Genomic DNA, 8,543 nt, shown 5'->3' on the forward strand with positions numbered 1-8,543 from the left:
TGCAACGCCCAAGTGCTCACAGTCACTCCAACCATCGCACATTTGCCCGGTAGAGCGTCGTACAAACCGAAATGTATGATGATCTGACAACTGCTCCATGGCCACGTCAACGGCGTAGACCAACGTCACAACACGACTATGATACAAAGCTCATTTACCCAGCGGCCACTGTTGGTATTATCCTCTGTATATTGGGACATACGATCGCACACACGCGGGAGATGACGGTCGGTTTCTTGTGCAGTCGCTGCACCGTCTCGTCCGTGTACAGGTTGTCGGACAAGTCAATGTGGCGGAGTTGTTTGCAGAGCCGGCACGTTTTTACTGTCGCCGCCAAGCTTTTATCCGTGAGCTGGTTGCGATCCAAGCACAGCGTCTCCAGTGCGCTGCAGCCAACGAGACCGGGCAAGATGGCAACGATCCCGTCATCAAACAAATCGTTGGCCGACAAGACGAGGTGCTGCAGCGCGCGCAGTGTCGGGAGAAGTGGACTTAACGCGCGGCTGCCTCGGATCATGAGATAGCAGTGCGACAAGTTGAGCGTTGTGAGCTGCGCCAAGTTGGGCCCGAGAAGCATCAGCACATTCGGGCTCGGGTGCCACGAGAGGTCGAGCGACGCGATGCGAGCGGTTGCTAGCTGCGATTTCAGTTGCGTTGTGTATAATGAGGGTGCATGCGGATACTCGATGCGAAGCGCACGCAATGTGCGCGGCAGCGGGCGTTGGACAAAGGCCTCGAGCAGTATTGTGGACTGCGATAAATCGAGGGTGCGCAGCGTGCGGGAGGCAGCGAGCGCCGTTGCGAGGCGCCGTGCGGCCGGCGACAGTTCTTTGCTGTGGCAGGGCTCGGGATCGAGCCATGCAAACGACGTCACGGGCACTTGAAAGAGCCACGCGACGAGCGCGTAGCTACCGCTGTCGGACAAGAGGTCGCCGTGGAACATACTCGCGTGCAGATGGAAGTCGACAATGTTGGTGTCTTGGAGGCGGTGCAAGATCGGGTCAATGTCGCGTCCCCGCCACTGCGGATGATGGATGTGCACGTGCAATTGGGTCGCGTGCACGCAGTGACCAATCGCTGTTGCGAGGCGTCCCAGCGTCAGTGCCGTCAATGGTACATTCGGAGGCTCGTTCAAACCGAGCACGAGCGACTGGACTCGATGCCCATGGTGGAGCAGCACATGGTGGATCTGCGAGACGGTCACACCGTCAAGCTCTAATAGCAGCCACACGGACGATCGAAGCAGCGCTTCCAGTGGCTGCAAGGACGGCGGAAGGCGGTTGAGCAACGTCAGATGCCCTTGACCGACGCGACAATATGGGTGCCAGCGCAAGAACCCGACAAGGGACCGGACATCGGGCTGTGCGCGGGCAGCGTCGTGGAGCGAAACGTGTGGCCATAGAGCGTCTTCTGTCATACACGTCGCCAAATGCATCGCACACTGCAGCGGCGTCGTCCATCGGGAAGCACCCACAGCGCGAAGCAGCCTAAAAAACGCTGCCGGTGACGACACGTACTCAGCAATATGCTCGACAACGACAGCAGGAACAGCTTGCAACGGCTGTGGTTTGCGCACCATCGAGCATGTACCAATGTGAAGACGCACGCGTCTATAGTTGTGTCAACCGACATGCCAGCGGAGAATCGGAATGGCGTCCTGCCAACGGCGCACAGATCTCGCCGACCGCCGTTATCGCGCGCGAAGAAGCGTCTTTTCTTATTGTTTTCATAGATATATAAGAAATGTGCTGTCCTCGCTCCTAGCGTCGTGGCGTGGCACCGCGAGAGACCGCGCCAACGATCGCCATGTGCATTCGAAAATCCAACGTCGCTCTAAAAATACCAGCCAATCCGAAACGTGCAAACGGGCTCGAATTTTTCATGCCAGCCAATCCTTGCGTCACTACGATCTTAGTGCAGCACTACGGTCGTGTCCTTGAGGATTTTGATGTTGTACACAAGGGGCGTGATATCCGCGAGCTGTGCGTCGAGCAAGTGCACATTGCGGTCGTTGTCTTGCACGACCATGCACTTGACGCTTGTTAAATCGTCTGTTGTCGTCGTCGTGACCGACGATGTTTGCAGCATCTTCTTTTTCGCCCGGAGCTCCTTCTCGGGGAGCCCAAAGCATGTCACATGGTTCATAAAAAACCACTGCAGCGTACTGAGGCGGCGCGCCTTGCAGATGAGCATCGAGCCCTTGCTGCCGGCGCTAAGGTCGGGCTCGATACCACTGAGGTAGTCGCACAAGATGGAGCTGCTGTTGAAGATAGCTTGGCGCGCGAGCGAGTTTTTAACGACAAGTTGCCACGACTTGTAGTAGAGCAAGTGGTCGGCCGCCAGAATGACGACGAGGTTGATGGCGAAGAGCACCAAGACTGCGGGGACGGCGCGGAGATAAAAGCTCTCAAAGGCGACCACATGAATCTCATCGAGGGGCTGCGTCTTCTGGTTGAGGTCGTGGGTGACGCTGTTGGTGTACTCAATGTACGGCGGGACGTACACGAGCATAAGCGCACTCGCGTACAGCGACGTGACACTTGTGAGGTTGAGATAGCGCATGATCTACACCAAATATGCGTTCCAAACTTCGTACAGAACAAACTACCATGCTTTCGCCGTTGTAGGACGATGTCGAAACGAGGTTCCAGATCAGTTTGAGCACTTTGAGCACCGCGCAGTTGATCCACAGAAAGCGCATCGTGAGAGCATACGTTTGCACAAGGTATCGAAACGACGGCGCGTCCGCATTGTACAAATTCATGACACGCAAAAAATAGAGGCAGTTGCTCATGTCGAGGAGTACGCCAATCGCAAAGAAAAACACGAAAATGTCGGAATTGTAGCAAAACATGTCAAACCGCAGCGCCAAACTCGGGTACGGAAAGTACTTTGGCGAAATCGTGCGCAAAATTTTCGAAAAAATCGAGTCGAGTTTCAAACTCTCGAAATCGGCCCATTGCACCGTGCGGCGGCTCGCCAAGTAGCCGCCAACAGCAAACAAAATCGCAACCGCTTTCACATAGTGGGACGCCGACGAAAAGGCCGACTGCGGCAAGAGCAACCCGACCTTGTAGACCGACCCGACGTCGTTGACACTGCTGACAAGCTCCAGTGTCTTGGCCGCGTCGTCGTAGACCATGGTCGCGCGACAATGACCAAACCCGAGCTCAGGAACCGGACTGCACCCGGTGCAAAAGCTCTTTGGAAATAGCTTGAAAAATCCAATCCGCGTCGACTGGAGGCGTGAATGGTTGGCGACCGAAACACCCGTTGTGAGACGCATGTCGGTGCCGGTGCGACCGGGTGCGTACCCGAGACTCTGGAGCACATCGTCTTGCATGCTTGCATTGGCTCTCATCTCGGTCGTAAACAAATGCGAGAGCGCACTGCCCTTGTAATACGTCACGGCGTTGGACGCGACACCGAGGTACGCAGTTGACGATGCGACCATATCAAAGGGGTACGTGGCCACCAGCATCTTGCACTGATCGATGCTGGCTGAGAGCGGAAACGACCCGACCGAGATGAAGTAGACATCCGGGCTCTTGGTCACCATCGCGTGGACCGTATGGTTGATCATCCAAAACCCGATCTTGGACACATCGTCCAACCCGCTGGCGACTGGAAAGCTATACTGCGCCGTGAGGTCGGATGCATGCGAGACGGTCGCGAGGGGCGTCAAGAACGCATAGGCGTCCCCGATGTAGTCGTTGATGGCCCAGTTGTTGGTGACGCTATCGATCGCGACAAGCAGAATAACAACAAGCCCGAGGAGCATATCAAAGTGTCGCAAAAGCTTGGCCACACGCGCGCGCGGCGGCTTGACTTGAACCACATACGACGTCGGCCCATTTGGCGCCAGCGGTACCATAGCCGGCCTCGTTTCGCGCCGATGGATTTAGCAAGTGCCAACCGGCGCGTTTCCAACGGATCGGTTTCGTGGTTTTGGATAGTACAGTATCCAGTTTTGGATAGGCGTACTATCCAAGTACACATCTACTTCCGTCGTTCATCTCGTCGCGGGTCGTGTTTGGGAGATTGACAAGTCGTATGCTCTCGGTTGGGGTCGATAATGGGAGTGTATTCCTGCCAGAATGGATGATCCAGCTGCCTCGAACGCCGCGCTCGGGCGTGTCGATCGATGCACTCTCAGCGTCGTTTCCGCGTAAAGCCCTGCAACGACGGAGCGCGGGCGCCATTTTGACCGGTCGCATCAACCGCCGTTGGGCTAGACCGGCCAAGTCGGCATTTTCAAAGTAGAATTGTCTGCAAAATGCAACTTTTAACGTAGCGACATCGATGGTCGATGGTCGGTGGATCCTCGCTCATAGACCAAGTAGTATACCCGTCCCGAGAGATCTACTAGAGTCTGCATCGTGCAAAACGTAGCAACTCCGCGAGTCTTTTTTCTGTGTACAGCAAACCCATGGTATATATATCGTGTAATTAATGTATTCACAATGGAATTTCCGAGCTGCCTCCGTTGATCGTGACGTTAACGCTTCGATTGCATGGGCCACCCACGTCAAGGCGCGACTGCGGACAGCTGCAGCAGCAGGAAGACGCCGTGCATGTCGCGGCCTCGAAAGCGTCCCGAGCTCCATGTATTTTGCAACGGTCTGGAGATGCAGGACACGGAGCCGCATCTGCACTTGGGCGTTAAGGCACAGAGGCCATCTCGGGGTCCTGGGCCAAGAACTAGGTCGTGTACGGCGACCAAGGCCGTTGGAGCTCGGCGAGACGCCAAGATGGACCGTTGTCGTGGGCGTGTCCGTGCGGCCAGGGCCAAGAGGTTGAGCGCATCGAGCTGGCGCAGCGCTTGCAGTCCGTCAACGGTTCACGTGCGACGTCCGGAGCTGATACAGAGTGGCGTTAGCGCCGTATTGTGCAAAAGCTGAAGAGTCGGCGCTACTGGCAGCTGAGCTCGAGATGACGCAGTGTACCGTCGAAAAGGGCTTGCGCTAACATAGTCGTGTTGACCCTCGCGAGTGTCGAGATCGCCATCGTCACAAGCAGCGCCTCGGGATCGATGGACCGTAGCATCATCTGCCGAGATCCAAGCCATAGCGCCACATGGTGTACGCTCGCGACCGGAAGCAGCTGGAGCCCCACCTGGTGCAGATGGACGTCTGACAAGAGCGGCGTCGTCGCGCCCATCCGGTGGCGCTGTTGTGACCTGCAAGTGCAGCGAGACGCTTCGCGGCAGCTCGGGACGCACGAGGTTGCGCGTGTCAAAGGGTGTACATGGCGGCGGTCGTACACGTGTACTGTATCGTAAAGCAGCGGCGTGCCCGTGACGCGCTCGGGCGTGCGCGACAGCATCACGTGCGCAGGTGCAGCGTGGGCCAGTAGTCACGTAGTGGCAGGAAGCCCACGAGCTCGGCGAGCGCGGCCAGCGTCGAGGCTGTGCAGCGCCAGCGTGCGCAAGAAGCCATGCACCATCTCGGGCGCGTTCGCGAAGCACAGGACGCGGCGCGCGCTCGGGCTGCAGCGGCGCGATCGGACCGTCCATCGGCGGCGTGACCACGTGGCAAGTCGGCGGTTGGAATTCTCGCATCAGCGACAAAATGTGGCTATTAGTGGCGAAATATGGCGCATGCCATATTCAACAAAACGGTTGATTTCTCAGGCTGTAGCTCTCGCACAAGGACAGGACATGGCGCGAAGAGGTCCTCTAAGCGTCTTCTATCGCCTGTCAAAGCTTGGGCGATTTCATTTTCAGACGCGATCGCCGCTGTTTCCAGCGTCAGCGCCCGCGCCGTGGCATTTCAACCGATCGTGGATTGGCTAAAAATGAAGAAAAAGGCGCAGCCTGCATTATTTTGTAAAATCTTTTTTATGATGAGAAAATTGTATGGCCACCTCACAGCTTTCAATTGGCATATGCCACGTCTGGGCTGCCGAATCGTGGTCGACATTCGGCACTTTGTTCAAGCTAGGCGCTGCGGGGCACTGCTGCTGCTGAATGCTACCAAACGAGGAAGGCCCCAGAACTAGCTATTTCATAAACGCAGCTCTAAACCTCGACATCAGCCACGAATGGAGCCAAAATGGAACAAAATTCCATCGCGCGTCGAAGCGTCTCATCCGCGTTTGCTGCTCAGTTACTGCACACAGTGGTATCTATAACTCTCGGTGGTGATCAAGTCCATCGCCGCTCGTTTCGAGTGTTTTTGCAATACTTTAACCAAACCATTGAATGTCGTGAACAGCATTGTCCATACCGGTATCTCGTTGTCCACAGGACTGTACAAATCCACCAATCAAATCCGACGAATCGGTTCCTTTTCGTTGTTTTTAGCCAATCCCATGCCATCACAGCCAATGGCAACTTCAACAAGTAGCTGGGTCTGGCGGGAATGGGCAATGCCAGATCCACATTCGCGCTCTGACACCCATGCGTTGGTTGGCTCTGCTGTGCTTGACCCTGTTGAGCACCGCGCAGGTCATCGACGCGGCCGCCTGCACCGACGACGAGACGACGGCGGCGCTTGTGCCGTACAAGGCCGAGCTCGCGCTCAACCTCGCGCTCTGTGGCAACGACGTCGGCTACTCGACAGCGGCGATGGCCAACGGCGACTTTTTCTCGTCGTCGACGACGACGCCGGCGCGCGTGTCGGCCTTTCTCAAGAGCACCAACTGCCGCGCGCTCTTTGTTTTGTATCAAAAAGCCACGAGCAACATGGGATGCACGACCGGCTACCAAGGCGTCACATTCGAGCAGTACGCCGCGACGCTGCTGCCGGCCAGTGGTGCGACACCGACGCCGACGACAGCCAAGCCCGGTACAGCCAACTGCACCGACAACAGCACCATGACGGCCTTTGCCGCCATCGAGCCCGAGCGATCCCGGTTCCAGTCGCGCTGCGCGATCGACATGGGCGACATCCCAGTCGCGTACCTCTACAACAATACGCTCAAGCACAAGATCACCGATACGCAATTTGCAGCGTTTTTAGCCAGTTCCGACTGTGCGGCGGTCGTCGCGGTCGAGAAGAAGGCGTGGGGTGCGATCACGCCGCCTTGCGTCATGTACGACGGTGCGCTGGCGTTTACGACACGCGAGATTAGCACCTGGACGTTTACCGAGTACGCGCAGCGCTTTTACGAACGCAACATCCCGTCAACGACGTCGCCAGCGTCTCGAAGCCCAACGGACGCGCCACGCACGAGCACGAGCACGACCGAGGCGCCTCGACCAGTCGCGCAGTCGGCCGCCGCCCGACGGCCAACGAGCGCTCTACTCGGTCTTGCAGTCCTTTTCGCAGCGACATGGGGTTGTGTGAGCTAGTTGCCCACGGCGAGAACAAATGTAAACTTTATTTTCTTTTCAATTTCTTCCACGAGGTATTATACTAATAGTTCAGGGAATTCCAGGACGACGACGCTATGTAGTAGGACGCTATGAGCGTGTTTTGCGTTATCCTTTCGGGTCCAATACACGTTTCCTACAGAGAGACTGGCAAACGTCGCGCAGATTCGTGGGCGGCTCTAGCTCCTTTGGAGTCGCCGGTGCACGCTTGCGCCCCTGGCAATTGCCCACGACACCACGGAGGTGGGTGGTGGCGAAGGCAACAAGGCAGTGCGGTGCCCTCTAGCTGCACTGGAGCCATTAGACGACCCGTGAGAATCTTCCGACGATGCTAACTTTGCCAACACCCTTGCAAAGGCTGGTGTCGAAGAAGTTCGTCGCGCCTCGAAGCTTTGCCCCCTCTCCAAGTGATATGGATTGCTATTATACATCGTATCGTGCCAGCTCCGATTGTGGTCTGCTGGTGTGTCCACCTCTCTCGCACCAAGCACAGCTCTGGCTCTGGCTTGCAATAACATGGACGGTTGGACTAGTCAAACATAAACACTGCGATATATATATTGTATTGCTCACACAAGTCACCATGGCAGCGGTCAATATGTGCCACATGTCGACACTTCACCACTTCCACTGGACGCACCACTGACCACGGAGCCCAATTGGAGTCGATTTGCTCGCCTTCCACCAATCCGACGACACGAAATCGATCTTTTCAGCCAATCCATGCGCGCGGTCACAGCCGACAGCAACCAGCTACTTGTTGAAGATGCAGTCGCACCAAGATCGAAGTGCACTTTTTCTTTGAGCGAGCCATGCATTGGTATAGCTATCGTTGGCTCGCAGTGCTAAGTCTCTTGCCAAGCGTGGATGCGGCAACGTGCACGGACGCCGAGACCACCGCCGCGCTTGCACCGTACTCGACCGCGATCACCATCGACATTCAGCTCTGCGCCGCCGACATGGGCTACACGCGGGCTGACCTGCTCGCTGGCAAGTTTCTCTCATCGTCGACGACACCAGCGCAAGTGACTGCGTTTCTAAAGAGCGCCAACTGCCGAACGCTCTTCAACTTGTACCAAATCGGCACGAGCTCGCTCTCGTGCTCGACGGGCTACCAAGGCGTGACGTTTGAGCAATTCGCCGCAACGATCATCCCCGGTACGTCGGCCGCACCGGCCACAAGCAAACCGGCGACGGCCGCGCCAGTGACGGCCGCGCCAGTGACAGC

At 56.9% G+C, this 8,543-nt stretch overlaps 3 protein-coding genes across 3 annotated transcripts; 1 reads left to right on the plus strand and 2 right to left on the minus strand.

The window, feature by feature from the left end:
- Nucleotides 1-202: 202 nt before the first annotated feature.
- On the minus strand, nt 203-1,584 carry SDRG_17258 (hypothetical protein; the record flags this gene model as incomplete). The annotated part of the gene is made up of 1 exon (XM_008623498.1): nt 203-1,584. A coding segment is annotated over exon 1 (1,377 nt), but the record flags the coding sequence as incomplete, so codon positions are not given.
- Nucleotides 1,585-1,808: 224 nt separating this feature from the next.
- On the minus strand, nt 1,809-3,895 carry SDRG_17259 (hypothetical protein). Its single transcript, XM_008623499.1, has 2 exons — nt 2,609-3,895; nt 1,809-2,565 (listed from the first exon to the last, which is right to left on the minus strand). The coding sequence occupies exons 1-2, from the start codon at nt 3,872-3,874 to the stop codon at nt 1,912-1,914; spliced, it is 1,920 nt and encodes a 639-aa protein (XP_008621721.1). The 5' UTR covers nt 3,875-3,895; the 3' UTR covers nt 1,809-1,911.
- Nucleotides 3,896-6,400: 2,505 nt separating this feature from the next.
- Nucleotides 6,401-8,535, plus strand: SDRG_17260 (hypothetical protein; the record flags this gene model as incomplete). The annotated part of the gene is made up of 2 exons (XM_008623500.1): nt 6,401-7,250; nt 8,159-8,535. Coding segments are annotated over 2 exons (1,227 nt in total), but the record flags the coding sequence as incomplete, so codon positions are not given.
- Nucleotides 8,536-8,543: the final 8 nt, after the last annotated feature.

The sequence above is a fragment of the Saprolegnia diclina genome (assembly GCF_000281045.1).
Source record: "Saprolegnia diclina VS20 unplaced genomic scaffold supercont1.233, whole genome shotgun sequence".
NCBI classification, from domain to species: domain Eukaryota; phylum Oomycota; class Saprolegniomycetes; order Saprolegniales; family Saprolegniaceae; genus Saprolegnia; species Saprolegnia diclina.

What these genes read in the sequence shown, in the direction of transcription:
- SDRG_17259 (XM_008623499.1), bottom strand. Translation starts at nt 3,874, where the DNA reads ATGGTACCGCTGGCGCCAAATGGGCCGACGTCGTATGTGGTTCAAGTC. An exon ending in CCTACAACGGCGAAAGCATG is followed by an intron (nt 2,566 to 2,608) that starts GTAGTTTGTTCT and finishes TATTTGGTGTAG; the next exon opens with ATCATGCGCTATCTCAACCT.